Below are 26,828 nucleotides of genomic sequence, written 5' to 3'. Positions count from 1 at the left end.
AGCAGATTGTAGATAGTCACAAAGCAAAAAACCCCAATGAATTCATACCAATGGAGCTGTACTAAGCATTTGCAAGCAAACTTGTGTCTAACTCACACTTGGGTGAAAGAATGCGAGGAGTTTTCGAATATTTAAAGCACACCAGCAGATTGCAGACTAAAGCAAGTGTGAAACAGATTGCTGGGTTGTTGTTCCTGCAATTGTCCCCTTCAGCTATCATAAAGCGCTTTGTTTAATGGCTATAAAATCAAAGAACAAGCTGTCCTGATGAAGACGTCCAAGAGACTTACGAACTAAAAGCTATTAGCTGTTTGAAGGAAGTTTAGTTTACTAAAGAAAATATGCAGTTTGGCAACATGACTCCTATTGAAGTCAATAGTAGCTTCAAGAAATAAAACCCCGAGCAGCGTTGCAAAGGCAGAGATGTGCTACAACATGAGCGGTGGGAAAAGGAATGCTGACAGCAGCGTTATTGTCTTCGTTTTCTGAACTGGCCAAGAAAAGCCATCGCCTTCAGGGTTGTCCCAAAGCCAGCTGACTCTCAGCATAACAGTGGCCAAACCAGGTAAAACCAAAGGTCCAACCTGCCACCAAAGCAGCAAATGCCTAAGGGAGAACGTCCTTTTCCTAACATCAGTTTCTGGTGTAGCACAAGTCATGTTACAAATTCCACCCCCATCCCCCCGCAAAATTAAGAATAAATTTGAGAAATAATTGTTCTGTAACCAGAATGTCACTCTTTTCCCCAGGGCATGCACTGTGCCTGTTTAATCTGTGCACGTATATATCCTTCAATATTTGTTTGGTGTGTCAAAATTTTAATTAAAAGATTTTATTATGTTGTAAGGGAGAAATCGTGGCATTTCCCTAGCCAAGATGTTGAGCATGTCATTAGAAATCAGCAGCAGTTAACATCAAGATACCCCAGAACCAGGCTTACCCTCATTGCTAATGATTGGCTTTGTGAGATTTAAAATAATGAACCTCAATACTCTTTCAAGCAAACCGTTGGTTTCTAGATCACACAATTAATAGGACAACCTGGGAATACTTTAAATCACTTAGGTCTGAAGAGGATTTTAAGGGCAAAATGTTTGACAGGCTTACAATAAAAACACATCAAAAAGCGTGTATTGGAACACACCACTGGCCTTTAATATTTAAGTAACAGCAAGCTGTGAGAACCTGCACAACTTTAATTTGCATTGATTTTTGGTGGGGATTTTTTTCCCCACTATCGGTAGAAAAACTCCATCCAAGAAAACCGCAAGTTGAAACAACTGCAGAATGGGAAGTGTTGAAACAACGCCTGAAAGTTTTGGTGTCAACCAGACGCTAAGAGAACCTGAAAATAAACAAACTCAACAGTCTACAGTGGAAGAGAAAAAGAGCAAGGAGGTGGGAAGACCACCGAGGTTGCTCATCTCCTAGTGCCCAGGACTAGAGGTGCAGATCCAGGAGCAAACGGTGCAGAAATGCAGCGTTTCATCCCAGTGATTCTTGAAATTCATACACGTTGAGTAATGGATAATCCAAAATGAATAGTGTGTTACTGATGGGAGACAAACCGCCAGAGGAACTGAGGAAAACCTTTTCATGCAGTAGCACAAGCTCTCACACAAAAGAAAAACAGCTATTCAGGTTACCAGGTTAATTGACTAATATAACCTATGCTGTGTTTTCTGACAAGAAAAGGCTGAACATTTTATTCACGATAATAAAGCAGTCACCAGTCTCTGTATAACCATCCTGCTACCATCCATCTCGGCAACTGCCCCCTGCAGAGTCTTTATGAGCACGGGGCTACGGTACCTTTCGGGATGGGGCTCTGATATTTTCAGCCATGAAAGGATGGTGATTTTTCCAGAAGAAAGCCACGCGTTTTGGATTTTATTTGCTCCTTATAAAAAAGGGCTTTAAAAAAAAAAGCTAAGCAAAACAGCTACCTAGAATTTGCAATGAACTCAAGTTTTTACACGAGTATTTCACCTCAGTTTTCAACAGAGATGAGAAGGAAAAAAGTAGAAAAGTCAAAAAACCATGGGTGTGCTAAGGGAACAACGGGCACGGATGAGCTTTCATTTTAAGGTAGAGTAAAAGCAAAGCAAGCAGGACCCCACAAGAAAGGGAGCAAAGTTATTTCCAGCAGACCAGACCTATTCAGGCAGGGAATCTGCAGGAACATCTGGTACCATTACACCAGTCTATGGTCAAAGGAGGTAAACTTTGACAAGGGGAACCAGAAAAGAGCAATAGTCTTCTCAACGGGTTATTTTTCCAGGAAATCTGTAGATCTAATCCCTCAAGGTATTTCTGAAATGCAGATCTTTCTGGACCCATAGGCTGTTGTTTTTAGAAGTATAGCTACTCTGGGCATCCTCAGGAGATAACATTTCAGCTTTAGAGGAACTTTTCCTGAAGATATTTCAATAGAGCAAGCTCCACATTCCTTTATTTGATGAGACAAGTACGATTAAAGGTCATCCTTTGAGGATTCGTATTACAACCTTCGAGGCTGCAATGAATTTGAGATGGTGCTCCAAAGCGAAGACTATGATGAACCTCCTGCTGAACTGGGTCTCTGCTGCTGTATTTCTGTACCACCACGGAAAAAAATCAAGCTTCACTCTGTTATGAACAAGAAAATCACCAGCTGCGTTCTCCATGCTGTCCATAGCCAACTTTAAAAACCAGGAGACTCTGAAATCAGCTATGTGTTTTGAACCACCACCCTGTCTGCATTGCAAAGATAAACTGGTCCAGTGGGCCAAAAGCCAGAGACCTCACAAACAACTGAGAGTCCTATGAGAGTAACAGCTCCAGTGTCACGGAAAGAGAAGAAAGATAAAGAAGATAAGGAAACAAACCAATTTGTACCCTTGTTGTTTAAGACTTTTAGAAAAAAACAAAGATTTTGGGGCAGAACAGAATATTTGGGGTTTTCCTGTTTCAAGCCGAAACGTGGAGCTCTACCATGCAGAGCATAAAGATGTTTGTCTCCAATGTGGATTCAGCAACTCCGGTTGCTGTTCATCCCCCTGAACCAAAGCTAAACAAACAGAACAAAGTTGTCTCCTCCTTCCTGACCTGTCTTTTAAACAGCATTAATTCTGCAAAATTATTCAAGTCTGTCAGTCCTCTTACATGTTCCCTCCAAGGCTCTGCACATCTAGAACACAAAACCCAATCAAATATCTAAAGGTCCCGCTGCATGCACTGAGCAAAAGGTAACAAAATTCTCCCAGCAAGACTCATTAGCCCTGACTTGGCTGCTTGCTAACCAAAGTCACAGCGATTTTGTTGAGGTCAGAGGACCTCCTGTCCTTCCAGAACATACTGGGTAGAGTGGTTGCACTGGTAGAGTGGCATTTTGAGCTTACTCCTGCACATCCTAAAATGCTGCAAGAGCTTCATTCGAATTCAGAAGGTGGCTCATCCCATTTGTGCCCAAATACATATTTGTGTATGCACGTAAACTATCAACTACCTATTTCCAGGCACGACTAACTTAGAAAACCTTGTCCAGAGAACTCGTCCCAGAGCTCTCCTGTAACGACATCTGCCAAAACTGCAGCTCTCGGGCTGCCGACAGCCGGCGTGGGAAGGGGACATCACCCTCCCGGGGTTCCCAAGGGCCTTTGGAGAAGGTGTCCTTCCCCGCGGTGGTGGCAATGGCAGCTAGACGGAGCTGCGCGTCCGCGTGGCCAGCGCTGACGGTGCTCAGGCATCACCGTGCGTTACTCTGAAGTAACATATACATCCTGGTGTGGGAACCTTTGCTTTACGTTATAGTTACTCGGTGATCTTGGGGGAAAGGGGACAAGACAATGGAGTTACCTACAAAATAAAGAGGGGCATCAGCCAAGAAATAAATGTACAAGATATAAATATTGCACGAAGATGAGCCACATTGTCTCAGAAATAAGTGATTTAAAGCATTTAGCTACAATTACATTAACTACCATGTAAGTCAACAAACAAACAATTTTCTCCGATGCTTCCATCATCACTGAAAATTAAGTTTTTAAGCCCCTAGAGCAGTGCACATATTAATGTTAGCTAATTAGTTTTGTAACTGACTTTGCAGGCTATGTTGAAAGAGAGAGGAGAAGAGAATTAATGTTCAAATGTTTCTCAACAGGCATTTCCACACTTCAAAACTATAACAAACCAGAAAGCAAAGCTGCTGGGAAGCTGCCTCATGCTGAAATGACAGAAGATATTTAATTCAGGGCTGATTAAGATAAGTAAGTTATTCATCATAATCATGCCCAGTAGGGGGGCACAGAAAACCTGACCTTTAATAAGAATAAGGTATCATTTTTTAAAAGACCAGGAGCACGTAGTCCATGCAGACCAAAATACATACCAATACCAGATAATTACACAATAGCAGAGTGCACCTTTGATTGACTAGAGCTCTTCTAGCATAATTACACAACACTGCTTTTCTCCCTGATTTTTCCAAATAGCTAAATTAGATACCTGTGCCACTGATTCCTATCATCAGAGAGAGACCTAGGAGTCTGAAACGACAACAGCTTCAATACACATGCACTTGTGGGGTTTTTCAAACGAGGCTGACCTCTCCTAGAGCTAGCCTTGATAGTCTAGCTTCATCATCGCAAACGCTGGCCAACGGTTGCGTTTTTTTGGATATACTAAACCCCACTTAATTCTCTAGCGGCAACACCACTAAAGACTAGGTGAGAAGAGCTCAGTTGGATGCCAACACTGCGGATGCGATGGCCAACCTGATATGATGTCCTGCATGGACATATTAAAGCTACGAATGGTCAGCTGTAACTATCCATCTGCAAGTTCAACCAGAGATGAGCTCAATTAGGCACAGAAGTGACAGTAGCATGTTCAAACTAAAACGGACCATCGATTTCCCCCTAAGCTGGAATCTCTTGTCAATGTTAATATTTTGGGATATTTTTCCTTTTCAGGGCATCTCTTATTTCTGCTACAATTTCCTTCAGTTGGTGACCAAAGCCACACAGATCACTGTAGAGAGCACGCACTGTCTGTATTTTGGAAAAAGCCTGCAGGCACTATGAGTTGGTTCCCATTCATAGATTTTAAATTTGGGGATAGCGGAAAGTTACAATTATTTGATCTGACCTCTTGCATAGTACGAGCTACCAAATTGCACTGTGTGATTGACCTCGAAAAGATCATTCCAAAAGCACTCAAATTCTGAGAGCCAAGCTTCCAAAAAAAAAAAAAAAAAGTTGGCATTGCTACTCTTGCCATTAAAAAGAGGAGAAAAACAAAACAGCTTTTGACTTTTTTTACCCCCAGCTGCAGACACTGGGTGTTATGCCTTTGGCTGATCGTTTAAGAAGACCCTCATCCCATCATGAATCTTCTATGATTCCTTTTCACAGACACTGACTCACATCAGCAAATCTCAATATGTTCTTCCTTGGATAAAATGAGTAATTTGTGACGCTTTAGTCTCTCGCTTATCTTCCAGATAACAAATTAATCTTGCAGTGTTGTTCTGTACCATCTGTAACACCCAAGACATTGCTGAGATGAGTGGACACAGTACTCCAATAACCGGCTACACATAATACTAACGCTATGCTTATTTTATTACTCTCCTTAGAAATACAGAAACTGGGAATTTACGTACGGTCATTAAATCACTACAGCCACCATCATTTCAGTCTATTGTCCAGGGAATAGGTGTTCTGGGAAGTAAACCCACCTTACCTCTTTAAAAAATACATACGCAGGCTTACGTTTCACACTGTAATGAGACAACTGAGTATGCTAACCATGGAATCTAGACCTCCTTAGAAGTTATCTGCTTGCCACGATTTCTCACTCCTCCAATTCGTGTTTCCTCTACAAACTACACCAACAAGTTCATATTTTTTTCTCAGCTGACAGACACCGAATAAGGCTGTTGGTGCTATCGAACAAGAAGGTCTACATGTCAAACGACTGCTGGGAGCTCGGAGAATACAGCAGCAAATTTCGGCACCAGCACATCTCATTTCTTACAAGCCTTCCAATGCACCTGGGACTGCTCAAATCTAGGGACGTTTGTAGCCTGACCTTTTAATGTTCCCGCATAAGGCTGATACCAGATCCTTCCAAACCACCACTGGAGACTCTAGATAGCGATGAAGACCCTGATTTACAGTTACAGTTTGAAAATATTCCAATCCTGAATCCTGTTCTTTGACAAAGGATGCCCTAAATCACAGTCTGAGAGAGAAGATATGAGATGACTGAAATACTAACAAGTGAGAGCAGGAAGGGGAAGAAAATGAAGGCAGAGCAATAAATAATACACTGCTCGCATCCCTTGGAAAGTCTTTGCTGTAAAAATGAACCCAGAAATCCACCTGCCTAAATGGTATTCAGTGTTCACGGATGTTACAGCGGAGGATGCCAGTGAAAAAAAGAAGCGCTGCTACATTTTGAATACACTTGGGAGAAAAAAAGGTTTCAGCAATGAGGTCAGGGAGGAGAAGGATAATCCCTGCAGTAAATCAATACAAAAAAACCCCATCCTGAATAAGTTGGGCAGTGCACAAGAGTAAAAACGTTCAGTCCTGGATAGTCTTGGCAAGAAAGGAGGCAAAATGTAGACAATTTTATGTATGTTAAGGCTGCAGTTGAGCTCTAGACACCCAAATTTAGTTATCTCTGTACGTGCTTGGTGTTGATGCTCCGAACTCATCCTGATGGGGCACGGAGAGTGATCCAGCTGACCCTCACGCAGACAGTTACACTGGGTCGGCCAAATCACTATCCACGCTCCATTTGCTGGAAATGTTAAGAGGAGCTATTTCTCGCTCAAAGTGTAGAAGATGAAGCAGACTGAAGATGAAGAGAATAGGATTTGGATGCTAAAATAAAAAAAATTGGACAGAAAATTCACGCCAGCAGATGAGCATATTAAATTTCTAATGCCACTCTCGTATTTTGTGCATTATTCTCTATTACCACCTTGATACATTTAACATGTCATTTTCTAGAGACAAGACAGAAAGGTTTCCTATGCCTATTTCCTAATGTCATTCACCTCATCCTAAGCCTCCTATAAAAGCTGCCTTTTTATTTCCATTTTCCCTCTTTAAGATGTCTGAAGATACTTAAACTTGGTGTTCACTGGAGAGGGAATAAACACACAATTTACAACCCCATCTCCTCCATGCCTGATATGACACAAATTGTTCCCACTTTTACTTCAGGTCAAGTTTTATACTCCGCAAGTCCTGAACTTTTGCTCAGTGCTCCAGACTCATTTTCCTACAATTATACATTTGCTACGCCGTGTTTGCACACCCAAAAGGCCCTTTAGCCAGAAGGCTGAGGAACATCAGCACTGACATGTGCAAGCAGCTGGTCAGAGAGGAGTAGCTGTAGAAATGAAAAAAAAATTAAAAAAAATCAGGAGAATCTTACATATTTTACAAGATCCTGATGTAGATTCTGGATTTGTAGTACACTGCTTTCTTAGTGAGGAGTAATGCAAATTTAGTTTCAGCCAAATGCTGCTGCTCTGTTCCATTAACGTGATACACCAAGCACAGCTGTACAACTTCTCCCAGCACATTTTCCAAGCAATACTGTCTGCATAATTTTGACTACTAGACCTTTCAACGCGCTCCCTTTTCTGTCCTATACATATCTCAGATTAAGCTTCAGCTATCTACTTTTCACTCTGCACTGCGATAAGAAGTTAGGCACTTGCAATGCTTATATTGGAAGCAGAAGTGATTGATAGCTGGGAATTACCTGCAAATTGCATTATATTTTACTTACTTTTGGGCTGAGATTAGAGAACAAGCGCAGAATTACTACAGCACAACCCACGGGAGACAGGTGACTGTAACTTGACTCCTTCTAAAAATATAGCCCAAACCAGAGGAGTATCTTCCTCCAAGGCTGCAGCATACATTAACTTAAAGCTTACAATATGCTGCCTTAATTGGGTGTCCTGCCACTGCTGCTTAATCACCTTTCCTTCTGTCCTGCCTCTAAGTTGTAACACGGTGGGAGGAGGTGGTCTCCATCAACTGCGTCAGCGTTTATAGAGGGGGGGAGCAATAAAACAAAATCTGTGTCTCCCAGTCCAGCCTGCAAACTCTGTCATCCAAGACTCCTGTAAGGGTAATGGAGAAAACCAAAGAGAACAGCCGCTTCCAAAGGAAGAATGGCAAATCTAAAAGTCACACGCTTCAAAGTCATCTTCAGAACAACAGATGGATAAACTTGAGTACACTTAAAACTTGCAGTATTGTATCAATCATTATTTTAACTACTAATGTTTAAAGGGAGCCTTGATAGGATTTATTGAGAGTCCAAATAAATAAAAAATCCTGCAAGCTATAAAATCATCTTAGATAATATCAAAAAGTCAAAGAACTTTTGGGCAGCCTTTTGTTTCTGGAGACTGTCTTTATCAGTGTATCTAATAATGGCATGGCAAATATTTAAAAGAGTTTCCTCAAGTTTTACAAGTATTTCTAACAAAAGAGGAATGGAATAGCAGAGATCTATGAACTACAAGATAGAGTCACTAGATGCAAAGAAGGAGCAAAACAAGTAACAGCAAAAGGCAGGAATCTGCCAGGAAAAGAACATGCTGATGAACTGCCCGTCAAACAGCCACACATGTAAACTGAGTTTAGACTAAAACACGGCAGTATGTTGCTAGTACTCCAGCTTTTTTCCTTAAAACATGCATCAGACTGAAAGTAACTTAATTTATAGAGACATTTTTCATTTAGGCCACTGCTAAAATATTTTAACTGAGCTCCAAAGCACGGTATTTACTGCTCAGTCTATATTCCTCATACATTCCTAGATAACATTTAACCCCAGGAGCCAACTGTGAACGTTACGCTGACTCCAGCTTACTTTCTTGCCAAGAAAATGAGAAGGCAAAAAACCAGCCGCCCTAGTCAAAATTTATCTACCTTTAAAGAGAATATGGAAAGACCTCAAAGACTCAAATTATTTCAAAGATTAAGGGTTATCTGTTTGAAAACCACTGAGTATATTATGCATTTGATTGAGTTCACTAGTAAGAGTAAAAATATCTGAAGCAGAAAGAGGAAGAAGAGGAAAAGAGTTATCAGACATCATCCTGCTTTATTATTAGAAAGGAGATCCTTCAGATTAAATAAATTTATACTATTCCCACTACTGCACTGGAGTACAACCAGATACAGATATTCCAAAGATGTGTAAGAAATGGGCACTTGCACAGAATTTCAGCACTGTAAAAATTAATCCCCAGAATACTCTTGATCAACTACTACATATGAATAAAATACCCTTGAATAGAACAGTTACACGGCTGGGTGCCTGCAACTGCCGAGAGCTTCATCCCAGGAGGACAGCTGGGAGGAAAATCTGTGGGAATGGGCAGATTTCACCCTAAAATCCAGAAGAGGGGAGAAACACACCTCATTCCTTCAGAAAAGATATCTGGTCTCAGGTGATGACATACAGACACTTACATACAGAAACTCACTTGAATAAAGTCTGGCTTCTCTCATTTTGCATACAAGTAAACAAATTGCACAAGACAAAGCTCCTAAAAATAATCCCAGGTGCAGGCCAGCTTAACCTCTGCTATATTTGTACATTATTCAGGGCTCTGCTTTCCACAGTTTTAGTGCTTTCCACAGCAAGAAAACCGCAGGAACACGTGGTCGTCTGCCTTGCAGCACACAGGACTTGCTTCTCTAGACGGCTCTACTATACATTTCTGCATTTGTGCTTAAAAATGAGAAATAAGGACACATACTTTATGTTATTGAGGGGCAGCACATTAGCCATCCTACCTTGGTCACCCTGCGTGCTTTGGGTGTAACATGAAATTAGCTTCAATTGAGAAGCAGGAAAAAAGGGTGGTGAAAAAAAAAAAAAAATCACCAAATGCATCAGGTATAATAAACAAGGATGAACTATAGTTTGGGGAGTATAAAGCACACTTTTTTTTACATGCTGCAAACAAGAAAAGGTTGGGACAGTGGTATGGTCCCTGGCTACGTGAAGAGGAGAAAGCTCTGGCACTAGAAGTTGCCTTTTAAAGTAGCACACTACAGCTTTCCAAATCGTGGGTGGCTTCTCCCACCCTTCTCTTATACTACTATGTTCCAGAGGGAAAAAAAAAACCCACAAAACAAACCCAAAACCAATCACCCCAAAACATTTAGATAAGCTTTTAATTTGAAAATGGGTATTAGCCTGGTTTTTAACAGATTAAAGCGGGAGCTAATGTGGTTCAGAGGTTCAGCCCAGAAACTTCCTCTTTTGAAACAGATGTAAAGAATCTCCTAATTTGCAGTTTGTATTTACGCTTCTAGAAAACGAGTTCTGGGAACGCAGGACATTCACCCCTATTTTTTTTGTGCTTCACAGAAACTGCAGCATCAGGATACTAAAATAGCATCATTTGTCACTGAAACTGTAATCGAAAGTACACTATTATAAATCCCCAAACAGAAGCATTTATAGATTAGTGGAGCTTATCCTTAACTGAAGGTTAATGCTATGCATATGTGAATAAATACAAGAGAGAACAACTATAAAAAGTCATTTAAAAGATAGCATTCAATTTTGTCATTTCAACCTCTCTTCGTCGCGATGCCCAGCAACTTTGTTTAATCTTCCAAACCACAGCTGCCACCAGGAGCAAAGACAGGAAACAACTGTAAAGGAAAAAAAATAAAAATAGTTTATTGTCCTTGTTCATAACATAACAGCAGCTGAAAAACTCTAGCAAATCAAAAAAACTAGACTAAATGGTCATATAATACTTAGAAGTACTCTGACTGAAGATAATACAGCCGTGCAAAGTGTCTTCCACAGTTCAGTGCTCATGACATCTGGTGAGGAATGATGTACATCTATTTTCACAGAAAACTTGTTCCAAAGTTACCTATTTGACCTCCTTACATGACATCCACCGATTTTCACCAGGAAATCGGAACAGTAAGGCCAAAAGATTTAATCAAATTGGAAAAGCTAGTATTGACTATCTTTGGCGATACTTAAAGTGAGAGGATAACCCAAAAAAGAAAAGCCTTGAAAAAAGCAGAGAAAATTGATTAAGCGTATAGTAGTTGGATCCTTTTTAACTGGCTGTTGCAGAACTATAGGCATTTCTTGATTTCCTCAAATCTATATTGCTTTCCTTAAATCTAAAGAGGAGAAAAGGATTAATAGATTTATCAGCTGCTTGGGAAAATGCAAAGAAGCAGATTTAACAAAAAGTAGTTACAATAATAATAATAATAATAAAAGCCGACTTTGTTGACAGTTATGATCTTATCACACTGAATACTTAATGAGCAACTTCAAGGCAAGCAAGCTTTCTAAGATTAAAATTTTTCCGTTTGTACATCTGAACCCCAGTGAAAGCCTCTCTTATCAAGCACCGCACTGATGGGGAAGAGAAAATGCCTCCAAACCTCCTTCCCCATGCTCTAGCGTATATTTGAAGTGAGCACTTAAAGGAAGATTAACCAGAATAGATGACTTATTTCCTGAAGCGCACTATTTACGCCGACCGCTGTGCTCTGTATGCTTGAACAGGGATTTCTGCTGAAGGGGGAACCGGCGTGCCCCTCTCCCTGCCGCTGGGCACGGCTCGGTTCTCGCCGCTCTGGGGCTCCCAGTGGAGACCCACAGCCACGCAGGAAAGACTACGGTGGGAGAAAGACTGTGACCACTCAACACTCCCTGCCTTCGAAAACAAATCCAGCGCTGCTTCCAAAAATCAATCCTTTGTGTGTCCAAATTTCTTATTTCCAAACAATGCTGTGGTTTCCACCGTGCTCTCCCATCCTACTCATACAAACGTCCATGACGCCGATGACGACCTCTTCTACTTGGACATGAAGCCACTGTTGCACTGCTGACTGAAAAAAAACAGCTTATGCTGATGGACGGCATCTCATCTCACCCCACCGGTTCCCTGCTGTTCCCTCTCTCCGTAAATGCCGCGCCGTTTGCCTTACACGAGCTGTGAGGGGCCGCAGATTTTGTCCTTCAAGCACTACTTCAGCAACTGGGAATCCTACTCTACAGCGGCAAATTCTTTAGCAGAGAGTAATGTAAAGATGTGGAAGTATTTATCATTAAGAAAAGGACAGACAGCAGGAACCATTCCCCGAGATGCAGAAGGAGGAGAGCCTGCTCCTGATTACATATCACTACCCATAGCCTATATATTATGAAAACTGCATGTGATCGAGCACCAAACACTCAAGGAGCAGCCATTAGGCAATGTGATTATATTTTTCAAGCTTAGATATGTACAGAAATATGTTTTACTATCATACAGTATACGATATTAAAAAATTGGCACTTGTGTGACTTCAGCATTAAAACGTCTGCACAGCTTTTAAAGACTCCTACGGTGCCTATTTTTTTATAAATTTAAGCAGGATCATGGAGAGATTTGTTTGGCCTTTTTCATTTTAAGAGGTATGTATTCCAAATCACTTCCCCCACATTTTCTCTAAATGTTAAAATCTGACATCATTTCACTGTAAAAGCCTGGCCATTTTTCTGCAAACACAAACAGTTTAGACAAGCCCTTTTAGCGGCTATTTCATTTTCCTTTTTGAGAGGTACTGGTTTATTACTGACTTTTGCAGTAAAAAACAATGTGCCCCCATTAACTAGTAAAGCGTATACATTAAATCTTCAATTGCTATTTTGGTAAAGAAGCTAATATGCATTATTGATGATTAAGGATTTCATACCTTCAGCTTTCCCTTTCTTTCCCGAAGCTCCCTGCCGCTGTATTAAGCGCAATAGCAGACGGTTCGTACCACCTGGGAACAGTATTTCTCTCCTGGACAAGGTCACGTTTGGACTAGATGGATTTTCACTTTTGCCACACCTGAACAGGCACAAGTGAATGATGGACTAGCAAAATTTTCGAGTGCCCACATTTATCTTGGGACTCCTGTTAGCTCCCCACAGCATGAATGCCACCACATTTACTCAATGGCTTTGGTAAGCTTTTTTTTCTTCAAGCTCCCTTTTCCTCAAAGAAACCTAAGGTCTTTCTAAGGTGCAACGTTTGCTTTATCTCTGAGGCCCAAGGAGGACAGTGCTCCCTGAAGAGAAAAAAAAATCCAAAACGTATTCACGCAAAACCAGCACAGCTAAGACCATGAGCTAAATCTTTGGTCTGCTTTGTTTTCAGTAACATTTTAACACCAATGTACAAATGGAGGGTGGAAATAAAACAAAATCTTCAAGGCAGCGGGGAAAACTGTTCCTGGCTCCACATATAATTCAACCATGAAAACAACAATATTCAAAACATCTGCAGGAGTCCCTAGGACAGGCTGCCAAAGCGCAACGCCTGCCAGGCGATCGCGCCCACGTCGCGACTCCAGCGAGAAGTCTCATCTCAGGATAAAGCATTTTCAATGCAGCTTAGGTGCAATGCCTACAGCCACGGCTTGTCCGAGTCTACCTCCTCGACACCCCTTTATTTGGGGAAAGGAGATGGACGTCCAAAGGGCAGAGGAAAAAGGTCAGATGCTTCTTCAATCTCCAGCACCTCTGTGTTATAAAGACCCATTTTACAGAAATTTACCTTCAGGAGGTGTTTCTCGAGAGGTCAGGCGTACAGATGAAGCTGCTTTGTGCCATGCACAACCAGCAAAGTGAATGAGATCTCCACCTTTCTGTAGGTGACCCTTAATTCACACGTGTCTTAACAGACAGCACCAGAACCATACACACCGAACCGAAGATACATGTCAAAACATGCTGAACTCCTATGAGGATGGCTCCTTTTTAGGAAAAACGTGACCTCAGCGAGTTGTAAACGCCAGGGACGGACCTCTTATTTTTGGTTGATTTGAACACGGCCTCTCCCTACATATTCATTTACTCCCTTGGGGAAGAGAGCTAGAGTGGTTCACCTTGATCCTTATATTAAATCCCCTTTCCAAAATGCAACATTGCATAAGACTGTATGTGCCAGAGTCTTTCACGGGTTTCTCTTGCCTGCCTCACTTCTGGCACCACAGCCAAGAGTTTCTGAAGAAAGCACAGAGAGGAATTAACAATTAAGGACTAATAAAAACTCCTTCTAAAACACTCACCACAGTACCCTGTATTTCAGAGGAACAGCACCATACATCTTTGTACCGTCACAAGGAGGCAGCAAATACCCACAAAAGCTATAAAATCACTAAGGAAATATATTTTCCCCCTTGCACTACCTCCCCTTGGCAGCACTCGGGGAGGAATAAAAGGCAGCGCTTGCTTGCTGGGCTGCAGTCCATCACCTGCTGGAAGAGCCCTGGGGGTAGAGCGAAGTCAAGATCTATCTGCTGGGTTTACTCAGCCTAAACCATCCTGAAATAAGTTAAAAAGACCTATCCTCACATCAGTAGCTTTAAAGAAGCTTTTTTTTTTCCTCCATACCTTGTCTTGGAAAGCAACTGTGTAAATATGGAAGCAGTGGAAAGAAACAGCTGTGTGGAACGAGAGCCGTGTTGGAAAATGATTTGGAGTAAATGTCTACGGTTAGCAGAGTCCTGGTCAAATGCCACGCTCTGCCCTGCTCTCTCCTGAACAGCCTCAGCGATGTTTCTGCCAGCTATGAATATCCACCCGTTTCCAAATGGCTTTAAAAATAAACCTTTGCTGCAGGACTTGCTTTACCTTTTCCTTCTGTTTCTTTCTCCTCCAAAAATAATAGCCCACCAAGAGCCTCCTTCATCCCCCAAATCCACACTGTTCATTCAGGTCACCCCTCTATACCTCCCCCCATCTCAAACAACGCTTTTTTATCATTTTGCCTCATCTAGCTCTCTGAAAAGAAGGTAGAGGGGACAGAAATGTTCTTGGGCTTGTAACATCCCAGCGCAGTCTTGCAAATGTCACGTACAGGCGAAGCAGCGCATCCAGTAGCTGTCCCTCAACTATCAGCTGCTGGATTTCCATTTTCCTAAGGCCAATGATAAGTCCAGTTTGAGAGCAGTTCAATTTTTCCAAGAGAAAAAGAGGAAACCAGAAAACTCAGACGTGAAACCAGATGGGAAGGAAAAAGAGCCACCTGGAGACTTCTAACACCCCCGGAGAGTTTTTCACCCCAGGGAAATTTGAACACGACTCCTCACTGGGGTCAGGTTCTACCAAACGCAGCTTTCGTTGGCCTATACGAGTTATAAAAGTTTATACTTATGCAGCATAAATCTTGCAATACAGGGAGAAGTTACATTTACATTTTATGGACAATATTCTATTTGATAAATAGCTTAATTAAGTAATTCTTAATTATTTACTAGCTTATATAAGTACAATAAATGAGCAACATGGTTGTAAGTAATCTCCCCTCAGCTGGCCTTAACACGTGCATTAATAGTTAGCTCATAAGCCTTCGGCGCTCTTTATACCATAGGGTATTCCCACCCTGACACAAAAATCTGAACTTAAAACACCTCGTCTGGTTTTATTCTGTACTCTAAGCTCCTTTTCATAGCAGAAAGGATATCCTCTCTGCTCGAGGTATCCTTAAAGCTCTCCAAGCAAGTACCTTCATTTTTAAATGGCTGGAAAACTTCATCAGCACTTTGATATGATGCATTCTCACAAGGAGAGAAGAAAATCCATCTGGTGTATTAGGGCCCAATTATTAAACTCTCCTACAATGTTTATCAACATCAGAATTGCTAGTAAAAAATGGCAGTTTTAAACGCCAAAATATACAGCAGCTTCAATACTAATATGCTTTAACGTATATAGGTCACTTAATAATTTCAGAAAGCACTGCAATGATTACTAGAAACACATCCCAAATTATTTTGATGAATTGGAAGCTATTTAAGTGCTATTTAAAAGTACATTTTAATATGCTGGAGAGTTATAGGACACATTTTTAAGTACTCGATGCATTAAACCTCAAAATAATTGGAACAAGTACATAACGCTGAAGCAGTGCACTGGGTTTGCACGGTTGGCCTTTGCCAAAGAGCTATCTGCAGCCAACAGCAAACCAACAGATCTGATCTACAGATTAACGACCTTATCTTTCCGCTGAAGATGGCACCGAGGTTTAACAAGCCACAACCCATCGTGTTTGCGGCAGTTGGTACTGTTTTTCTTTTGTGTCTGGTTTAAAAATCTACCTACTGGCTAGCACGACCAAGCTGACACCCTGTAAAACGGTGGCAGCTCCCATAAACACAAGATCAATCTAACTAGAGGGTTGAGGTCTTTTGGGAAAGCAGGTATTAATGTGTGTGTTTGTTTGGGGTTTTTTAATTTGTTTTTGTTTTGCTTTTTAGGGTTCGGATTTGCAAGTCCTTCTGTGCTATCACAAAAGGCGTAACATCAAATAAAGGGAAGAAGTTGTCTTGCAGGTCTAGAAGATGGAGCTTGAAGTAAACACAGCAAAAATCATGGAGCACGTGATGAAACTGGAATGGAAATCAGCGTTATTTTGACCTGTAATTTGAAGGTTTTTCCCTCATACTCTTTTCAGGCAGGAGAACAAGCTACTCTGAAGGCAGGGACAGCCGAGCAGGCTGTAGCTGTGAGCGGGCCCAGGGACCAAGCATGGCGTTGGCCCAGTAGACTCCTTCCATTGCCAGTTCTCCTCTTCTGTAGTCTCTGCACTAACCCGATCATCTTGTCAAGTCAACTCATGAGAAATACCGAAATGAGTTACAGTCAGTGATCCGTGGAGAGCTGTATGGCTCACCCTAAAGTGGACACCTACGTCTGGTAACCAAACCGCTCTTTGGTGTCCATCACCTCCACAGACTAGGAGAAGAACCCCGACAACACACACAGAAACCGAAATTAAGGTATCGAAGCTATAAACTAAATCCTACTCAATAAAGGTTTAAAAACCCAAAGTGCTTGTATCACACCCCAAAACGCTACGTTGTCACAGGAGACTTTAGAGGCCAAAAGCATAAATGAGCAGAGATAACGATGGGACTAATTAACGGAGGAGAGACCAAATGGCCTCACCGCTCTGGTCCACATGTGACCATTGTGGAGGGAGAAGTAAGGAGTGATGAGGACAACATGGAAAGAAGGAAGTCATGGATGCTGAAACTGTTAAAACTTCATCTTGTTAGAACTAGTGTGAAGATATTCCCAAGCTCTCCCTTTTCCTCAAAAAAATAAGGGAGGGGGGCAGGGAGGCAATTCAGACTGTATTTTAGGCACATATTTAGTACTGCCATTTATACTGCAGTAAGAAATTATTTAATAAGCAAAAAGAGTAAATAAAATATCTGCAGCACAGCTCCAGATTTGAATTATTGCAACAGGCCATTCCCACTTACTGAAAACACTGGGCAAATGCTGACAGCCAGGAAAAATAATATACAGCACATTAAACCATCTGCCTGACTCTTGTACGGAGACAAACACCACTCCCTCGAAAGTCTTCCTGAGGAACAAGTCCAATTATTTGCACCAAACTAAAATTACACTCTCTGATATTCAGACCTTAGTAGAGGCACATGATGTTTCATATGCCACCATGAAAACACAAAACCGGCAACTTTTGTTCTGTTTGTGAAATAAACCCGTTTCTCTAACCATCACCGTAAGACTACGATGGGACTAGAGAGTGTCAGTGTTGAACACGCCTAAAAGGATGTTTCAAGGGCAGATATGAAAGATGAGACATACAGCAGTCAAGAAATGGGGTGAACTGTGCACGTGAGGTCACAGAAGTGCAGTAGAAGACATCAGAGGTCTATGGTAAATCAGTGTAACTAAGCTCATAGAGCAGAACTGTAGAATCATAGAATGGTTTGGGTTGGAAGGGACCTTTAAAGGTCACCTAGTCCAACGCCCCTGCAGTGAGCAGGGACATTTTCAACTCAATCGGGTTGCTCAGAGCCCCGTCCAGCCTGACCTGGAATGTTCCCAGGGATGGGGCATCGACCACCTCTCTGGGCAACCTGTGCCAGTGCCTCACCACCCTCATCCTAAAACATTTCTTCCTTATATCTACTCTGAATCTACCCTGTTTTAGTTTAAAACCATTACCCCTTGTCCTATTGCTACAGGTCCTACTAAAAAGCCTGTCTCCATCTATCTTGTAAGCCCCCTTTAAGTATTCAAAGGCCGCAGTAAGGTTTCCCCAGAACATTCTCCGGGCTGAAGGTGATTATAGTTCACAAAGCCTCAGAGAAAAACGGATTATACCCATTCACACTCTCACACCCTCAAATGCCAAATGTATTGGCCAGCTGGTTTGGCCAACATCACTTGCACCCCACACAGAGGACAAGGGATGCTGGTTGTCAGGTCCTCACCACATCTCCTGGTCTCTTTCCTAAAGACAGCAAACCTGGTTTATAGGGTTTATAGGTCTTTTATACCCTGTAAGGCTCAACAGCATCCTTGGCAGGACTATTTGGCTTCAGTTTTGCCCACTTCACACTTCTGATCTTTTAGGCAAGCCTGTTGGTCAATACCTCCATCTCCTCATTTTGAGTTTCTTAGGGCACTAGGAAAAGGAACGGCAGCGGCGATGTGCTGTGACCTTGCTGCCACCCTCCTAGTTTTGGAGCAAGAAGTCTCCTCCTGACTAGTTGCAGGGCTACCAGCATGATCCTCGACTGCTTTACAGCCAACTGTGTCACCAGTTTGAATACAAGCCATGCTTTCAACTCTTGTTCTGCTGTTTCTTACACATCCTTATTTCATTCGAACCATTCTTAATAGGCCTCTTATAAATCTCTACGGAACTGGCCAATAAAGCAGAGAAGCACAGAAGAAATACAGGTGCACTTTTTTTTAAAAAAATAAAAGAAAGAAAAAGGATAATTGGTGAGCAATATGAGTTTAGAAGGGCAAATATTCAAAATAATAAATATTTTCACATCATCTGTATGCAAAAGTACACTGGTGAGAAATACATGTTACAGATAGGTGTGGTGGCATGCATAGACTTTTTGGAAGACAAGGAAGCACAGATGCTAATAAAGATGTTTACTGGATACTGTCAGAATAGCTCAAACTACCTGCTGAAAGACAACAGCAAGATCTGTAAATTAAAGAGCCATGTTATGAAAAGCAGAGGAGGAAACAGAAAAAAACCCCGCAGTTTGCTTGCAATTCATTTAGCTTTGCAAAGGTTAACAACGGTTAGAATATCATTTCTCCCATGGCTCCAATTATAATTCAATATTAATGACCCCGTAACTTCACTGTTCTACCCAACCTTTACCCACTGACATTTTCTTAGCTTAAAATAAAACGTTAACGTGTTGCAAAATAAAATAAAGGTAACATACAGCCACGCACCTGACTTCATGCTGAACATTGACTCCAGAAGGAGCTCCGAAAGTCTAACAGCACCTCGAAACGTGAGGCGGACCCCCCTCTGACCCACAGTAGCCCAGCTCTTAAATGAAGTGGAAATCAAATCCAGCAGTCACGTCTCGTACTGCTCCGCGCTGCCTGATGTTGTTAAAATGCACGGCCAGGTTCCTGGCTTCTCTGGAACGTTGTGTGCCTCAAATAGTCAGTCCAGCCTGCGATACCCCATAAATTCAGCAGTGCTGGAGTCTGGCAACCCAGCTTGCACTCCAGTGCCCGTTGGAGGGACTGACTTGACCTAAATCATCACCAACGTCAGCAGTGAAACTGAAAATCTAAAGCCCGTTTCCCTGCAGTTTCTCCGGGCAGCTCAAGGCAGAGCTGTTTCTTCCAGCAGCAGGGCAGAAGCCCACACTGAGGATGGGGTTACAATGAAATGGAGAAGGTGCCTTCTAGAAGATGGAAACGTGCCACGACGTCACCGGCACAGAAAAACTTCCAAAATTGCCTGCAGAATGGCAAAATGAAGCAAGACCCTTGAACGTGCTAGCAGAAAGCCATTCTAAACATCCATTTGCCAGAACAAGGTCTCTTTTTGTGTCTATTACGTTCAAAGAATTGGTAAGTATCTCAGTTTTCGAGTCGGAGGTGGCCTGTATCTCAAAGGTGGTTTTACCAACTGTCTTTAGGCTTTGCAGAAAGCATTTTCATTGCTTCTACTTAGTGTGCAAATTTTCAGCCAACTGTATCTCATTAACATCACAGGGGGCTATCAGATATTACTTATTTATGGTCTAACTTGGATTCAACTGTAATTATGAAATGCACCCTCGAGCATTAAAAATGCAAGCGTTTCAATAGCTTCCCCTACAAAGAGAAGAGATGAATCATGCTGTTCTAATACACTGGTTATTTAGCGAGTTATAGTGACTGTAAAATATACTGGGAGAGGAACTTAGCAGTAGTTACAGTCAAAGAATCGAAGAATTTTTAATACATTATAAATGCTTAGTTGGAAAACACCAATAAACAGTCTTCTCCCAAATACACACGTTCTTATTCCTCTGGCACGTTAGGATGTTAAATAATATCGCAACATTAATTCTCAAGGAGATCTATGCGATAGCAGGGAGGGAGGGAGGGAAGGAAAATCACTGTTGACTATCTTCCATCTGCCTAACTTCTGGACATATATTTTCGGCTACACGTGCTCACTGAGATACATAATGGACATATCTTCTGCTTCAAACTGTGATTCTCTCCCAGTAACGGAACTGGAGGAATCACTCATATTGAAGAGTTTTGAACTCTCATCCGCAGGTGGGTCTGGGTCTGTAAAGAACTAATGGATAGTTTTTAAAGCGAGGATTGGTCTCATGCCATTAAAACTCAGGAACCAACTGCTTCCCTCTTCATTCTCCTTATAAGTAATTAGCCTGCCACAAAGATTTTTATGGAAGACCTTGACTGTGATGGATTCAGCAGAACAAATGCTGAAGTCTGATCCAGGAGTAAACATTTACTCCATACCAATGGAAGCAAGGTGATGCTTCAAGCCTGCTTTTTACCTGGGATTGCATTAAAGCACACTCCACTCCGTAAAAGCTATGTACTAAAAAAAAAAAATGATATAAACCACTTGTCTGAAGGATCCATCTGGAGCTCCTTGCTTTAATTAAATTTAGCATGAAATCTAAAGCAAGATATTATTCCCACTGCTCATTTTAAAGTGGGCATAATATTGCCTACTTTAAAACAGGTTGTAAGATCTGGAGTACTGTTTACTCCATGCATATCCCTCCTGGGGGAGTTCTCCTTATTGATCAAGTATTGGTTTATATTTGTGGAACATTAACAGTTCCTAAAATAGAAGGTAACACATTAGATTTTGAAACCTTAAAAGAGATGGCCTGCTATGCTTTGGGAAACATTTAACCTCTTTGTTAGGGTTAGACTTTTTTGGAGGATGGAAGAAGAAACAAATACTGAAATTGCTTCTGTTGTTTCCAACTCCTAGGGAATCATTAATTCAGTTCACACTAAGAAATGAACTCTGCCAAGCAGTTCACGAAGGACAGAAGGCTATTTGGCTTCAATGGTGTTGAAACGTATGTTTGCATTTAACTTGACAGATTTTCAGAGTTCGGTTTAAAACCAAAAGGTGCCACCTAAAGAGTTTGAAATTAGTCCATGCTTAACTCTTTGCAAAATCACTTCCTTAACTTATGATTCATGTCTGACTACGTGTGAATATCTGCAATTTCTCTAAGTCATACATTATTTGTGTGATGTAGTAACTCAGATGATGTCTTCCATGCCATTTTAAAAGTAACTTCTCCATTTCAAAAAGCCTCCCCCACCCCCAGCCTCCCTTTCCCTGCATGCACAGGACAAGACAGATTTGCAAAGATGGGCAGACAATTTTCTTGACATATGTCCTAATTAAATACTTTAAACATAGCAGAGATTCCCATTTTTTAGGCTGTGATGTTAAGCAGGATGTTCAATTAAAAAAAACACCCAAACAACAGAAACCCAAACACTATACTGAAAAACAAAACCCAAAGATCTTTCCTAAAGGAGAAACATTTAGGTGTCTTAAATGAAAAGTACCTGAAAAATGTCACAAAGAACTGTACCAGGTCCATAAAGTTGCTGTGTTGTGAGAATGCAATCTGCAAAAGAAAAGCAAATGCCTTCTATTACTTACTGAAAAGAAAATTCATGTTTAAGATACATTGCTGCTGGATCAACAAATTACAATGAAATACGTCTTCACTTCAGTCAATTAACATTTTTGAACACTGTTTTGAAAAAGCACTGAAATATTCTGAGGCAAAAGAAAACAAACTATTAACTTCACATTATTTTGAAATCATATATCCGAAAAATGAATCTAAACAGGTAACATCTCTCCCAACAGTATTCAAGGAATAGTCTTCAGTGCACATTAACTACCTTGGAGAAAATGCTAGTTCAAAAAGTCAGAACACAGAAGTTTCACAGAGCTAAAAATAGAGCATCTTTAATTACTGCATACACAGCAACCCAAAGTACAACATTTAAAAGCTCAAAATGCATGCTCCTATTCAAGCAATATTTGTACATCACAATCTCCTTGAATAAGTAACTTACACCAAGAGCAGCAAAAAGGCATGAAACACAGAAGATAATAGATACTGTAAAAACAGCTATGGCATTCATCTGAACTCACTTTCCTGCAATCCACTCAAACTGCAAAGAAAAGTGAAAAACAACCGAGTATTTTGGACAAAAAACAGAGGGAAGAAGCGAACAGGAAATTGGGAGGTGGTTAGAGGCAAAAGGAAAGATTAGGGAGCCTGGTTAAAAATAACAAAGCAGAGGGGAGGCAAGCCAACAGCAAGGCAACTTCGGCAATGTTCGGGATCAGAAGTTCTTTCCAGGTACCTCCTATTTCCTCTGACTATCAATCTCAGCACCACAACAGGATATTAACTCTTTCATGAAGTAACTGAATTCATTTCAAAACTCAGCTGCAATCTGCACTTGCAAAAGCTTTCCATGGATATTAAATTCACTTAAAGCGTCATCTGTTGTTTTTTTTTCCCTTAATAAACTGCGTGTTATGGTACCATTAGCATAAACACAAATGTCTCCTCCCAGCAATAGTTGCATTCCAAAAATCATGAATATATGCAAAATGAGTTATTGCTTGGATTTCTGTTGCTCTAGAATACCTTCTGTTATCATATTTGCTTTAAATATCCATTGTAACTTGGTACAGAAGCTGACCAAAATAATTTTCTTATAAATATACTGAAATGCTCTTAAGTTGAAAGCTCCTTTACAGTGCATAACTTCTCTTTTGCTGGAAAGCTAACTCGAAACCTGCAGACCAGATGCTTGTGACCTCAGTATTACTGCCTACAAAAGACAAGAAAACACAGAGTTTCTTGCTGATTTTTTCCTTACAATGTGCTTCCCAATAAGTTTCTGATTAGAAAAAGAGAGTGAGTATGATTTCACTTTTTATTTTAAAACTCGGTGCATGGCAACTAGGGTGGTTTTATATTTGCATAACTATTCTGGCATTTCTTCAAGGCAAAGAGTTTTCTTACTAAAATATCACATCCCAAAATACAAACGTGTAATACATCCAGTATATAGAAACACGATCTGAGAAGAACTATGATGCTGACTAACTATAAAAGATGCATTTGAAAGCAAAGACCTTATTATGTATCGACAGCTTACATTTAAAAATCCTTCTGCAGAAAAACAAAATTTAAAGCACAAAGAAATCATCAAGGGGCCAGTCCTCTGCAGACGATCATTAGGACCAGTTTCTGTGATGGAGACCAAAGCTTGCTCCAAGTAGAAGAAGAAACAACTATCTGCTAATTTTGAAAAGGGACAGATTCTACGAAAGATTAATGAGACCGCAAACTAATCTCTGAACTGTTACCAGAGAAGGGCTTCTCATTTTTTGATAATAGAAGTGTAGGAAACAAATAAAACAGAGAAGGAAAATTTGGGTTTGTTTCACACAAAAGCACTAGAAATGCTTTACCAGTGGTGGTTCTTTTGCCTACCTGGTGGAGCTCTTCTCTTGCAAAGACCAACTGGGGATCTGTACCTCATACACAGATTAAAAAAAAAAGCCTAGGTTGGTTTCTGCAATTTACTTCTCACAAGCTGAAAACACTTTATGCTATTAAACCTGACCAATCTGTGTCACAGGCAATTTAGTATCATAATTGTTAATGGTTTGCTTACTTAGAGCTTAATTTCCCCTAATATAATCTGTTCCTAGGACTTAATTAATTCAGTTACACAGAAAGTTTGGTTAGAAATGGCTGTTAAAAGTAGACTGTTCATTCTGGATATAGGAAAAATATGACACAAATTTCTTAGCAGTATAGATTTTTTAATTAAGTTTAAATGACAGTAGAAGATTCATTTATCCATTCTCAAAAAACTAATTTTGTACCAAAGGAACACGCAGTGTAACTGCAGGAAACCCCCGTGTATCTCGTGCTGGGGTCTGGGAGAGCCTCCTCCAGGTACAGAGCAGAACTTCAGCTCAGCTGCAAAACCAAACTGCCACTTCCATAACATACGTGTCCTTCGGAGATGTTTTATATTATGTTCTTATGAATAATGCAGTATCCTTAAGCAGTTAAGATTAAAACAGATCAGAAAATTAATTACTTTCATTCCAGAGATTATTATAAAGCTTGTGTTTATCTGATCTGAAAAGGTACCTGAAAAAGCACACCAATCACGCTTTTCCTAATGCCACACCGTTTGAAGTATCCAAAAAATTTGGCTGCTTTCCAGATAAACAAAAATAGCTAGCTGTATGGACTGATAAAAATGTATAATTAAGAGCTTTACTTTCTTTATCATTTGAACAGCATAAAATATTAAGCCAAGAACAAAATATGGCTACCTCTAACCAGCCAAAAACATCTCAAAAGTGCACCAGTTGTGAAATCAGTACACACACATTTCAAAGAAGTTAATGGCAAAGTACTTAGCCACAAAATATTCTGAGTAAAGGAAAAGCAATTTGAACTCAACTGACATTTCAGTAACAGTTGGTATTTCAAACCCAACATACTTCGGGAGTTAAACTACAGCCTGTGACTGATATAAATTTTGACAAACAAATTGGGACGATTACATACCAGGAATTGGTTTGCATTAGTACCCGAGTTTGTGCTTCAGGAGAAAAGAAACTTGAGAATAATTTCAAGAGAATAATTTTGTACAAAAATGGGTCCAGCCGACTCTCAGTCAACTTCTTAGTTTGAAACAAGTTCACCTTAAGCCTGTAAATGCAACCATATCTAAAATTATTTAAGCCTCCATTCTTTTGATTTACAAGTGCTTTGAACTCATTAAAAAGTACTTGAATTTCACATACCACTAAGAAAAATTAGTATCACCAACCCAATAAGAAATTCTATAGAAATATTTTTTTTTTTCATTAAATACAGCAAGAAACAAATTTCGTAACTGCTCTCACTTACATGTAATAAACAGATTTACAGATCAATCACCACAACGTAACTCCTTCCATTTGTGCTGGAAGTCACCGTTATTTTGGAGATAAAGAAGCCAAACTATTAGCCACGATGGGGATGGGACAAATCTCTCTCCAAACCCAAATAATTTCTAATGTTATACATAATATTAGCACTCCTAATCTAAACTTGTTAACTGAAGAACTGCTAATGTACTGAAGAACATTTCAAGTATGGCATTTTCATAACATAATTTGATACATTTGGGGCATCTAAGTGCTTGAGAAAACACAAACAAACACAGAAGACATCGTTTCTACAACTCTTCTTTCCCTGCTAACAATTCAGGATTATTATATGCCGTATTTTTGCCTTTCTCCACTACTGCATAAAGTGACTCAATTCCCATCAGTGCTGCCTTTTCTTTCCAACCCTACTTCATATATTAGGGATGAGAAAAAAGGGAAATTGGAAATGATATTTTGAACAGGACACACTCCTAGAATAGAATTGTAAAGGAGAGAAAAATAAAAGTCTAATTAACTTATGAAACCGGAGAAGTACAACAGAGAAGGCGCACCGTGAAGAAGCCTACTGGAGTTTGGTGCTTGCTGTGATTTCAGAAGAAATCAAAAGGTCCCTACTGCTAGATCCATTAACCTCACCTAGCAGGTGGGAGAACGCTACAGCACTCGTGTTTTGAAAGTCTACGGGACCACACAGCACTGAAAACCACAGAAATTAAGAGATTTCAGGCTGCTTTGCTTCTTATTTAAATACAGCTCCAGCGCCAAAGTTAACGAACAAAAAAGCAGCACGTAAGACAAAGGCTAGAAGCTCCAAGGGCTTCCAAAGAGATAAAGCCAACAGCCAAACAAGCAGCAGATGACATTTATGTACATCTTCCTCTACTGCCACCTCAGCACCTCCAGTGTCTCTTTTTTATTTTTTTTTTTTTAATATGGTTAGAGGCAAGGATTCAATCTGACCTTGGAGAATAGAGACAACAGTAACAGGATGCTGTGGCTTGAATGCTGAGTGCCTGCACTTCTGTCAAAGGACCAGCTGAAAAACAAATGGTTTTTAAGTATTCCTGAGCGACGCCAAAGTCATCAAAACATTCATTTTGCCCTCTGTGATAGTGATGGAGGGAAAGACTGCTCTTCTGCTCAAGAGAAACATCGTTCCCCGTTTCAGTTCTCCTTTAAACACAAATACAACATGCTCTTAGTGAAGCACGTGGCAGAAAACACGTATTGTTCTTGGTGCTCTCCACTCAACAGGAGCAGCCAGCCAACTCCAACAGCCTCGGCGGCGAGGTTTGAGGAAAAACCTGAAAAAAAAATCCAGCTCCGCCACCTAAAAGGTGGTCTCGGCTCTGCCACGTGCCGCTGCTGCTGGTGCACGTGTTCTGTGAACTTCTTTAATGAGCCAAGGCAAGTCGTTAAGCCAGCAGAGAGCTAACGGTAGGAACGCAGGGGTTTTTGCTGGTATTTCTGAACTGACCCT

General features: G+C 40.7%; 1 protein-coding gene across 1 annotated transcript in view; it reads right to left on the bottom strand.

Moving 5' to 3' along the window:
• The window catches only part of ATRN (attractin), a 120,091-nt gene that overhangs the window by 21,662 nt on the left and 71,601 nt on the right, over positions 1-26,828 (bottom strand). The window contains exons 25-26 of the mRNA XM_010580827.1: positions 21,922-21,983; positions 10,613-10,691 (exon numbers count right to left, since the gene is read on the bottom strand). Of these exons, the coding sequence (XP_010579129.1) occupies positions 10,613-10,691; positions 21,922-21,983 (141 nt within the window). The remainder of the gene's footprint in view (positions 1-10,612; positions 10,692-21,921; positions 21,984-26,828) is intronic.

This window comes from Haliaeetus leucocephalus, unplaced genomic scaffold, assembly GCF_000737465.1.
Source record: "Haliaeetus leucocephalus isolate CR32 unplaced genomic scaffold, Haliaeetus_leucocephalus-4.0 Scaffold741, whole genome shotgun sequence".
Lineage (NCBI taxonomy): Eukaryota > Metazoa > Chordata > Aves > Accipitriformes > Accipitridae > Haliaeetus > Haliaeetus leucocephalus.
Note: the sequence above shows the minus strand (reverse complement) of the source record. Positions and strands in the feature narration are given on the sequence as shown.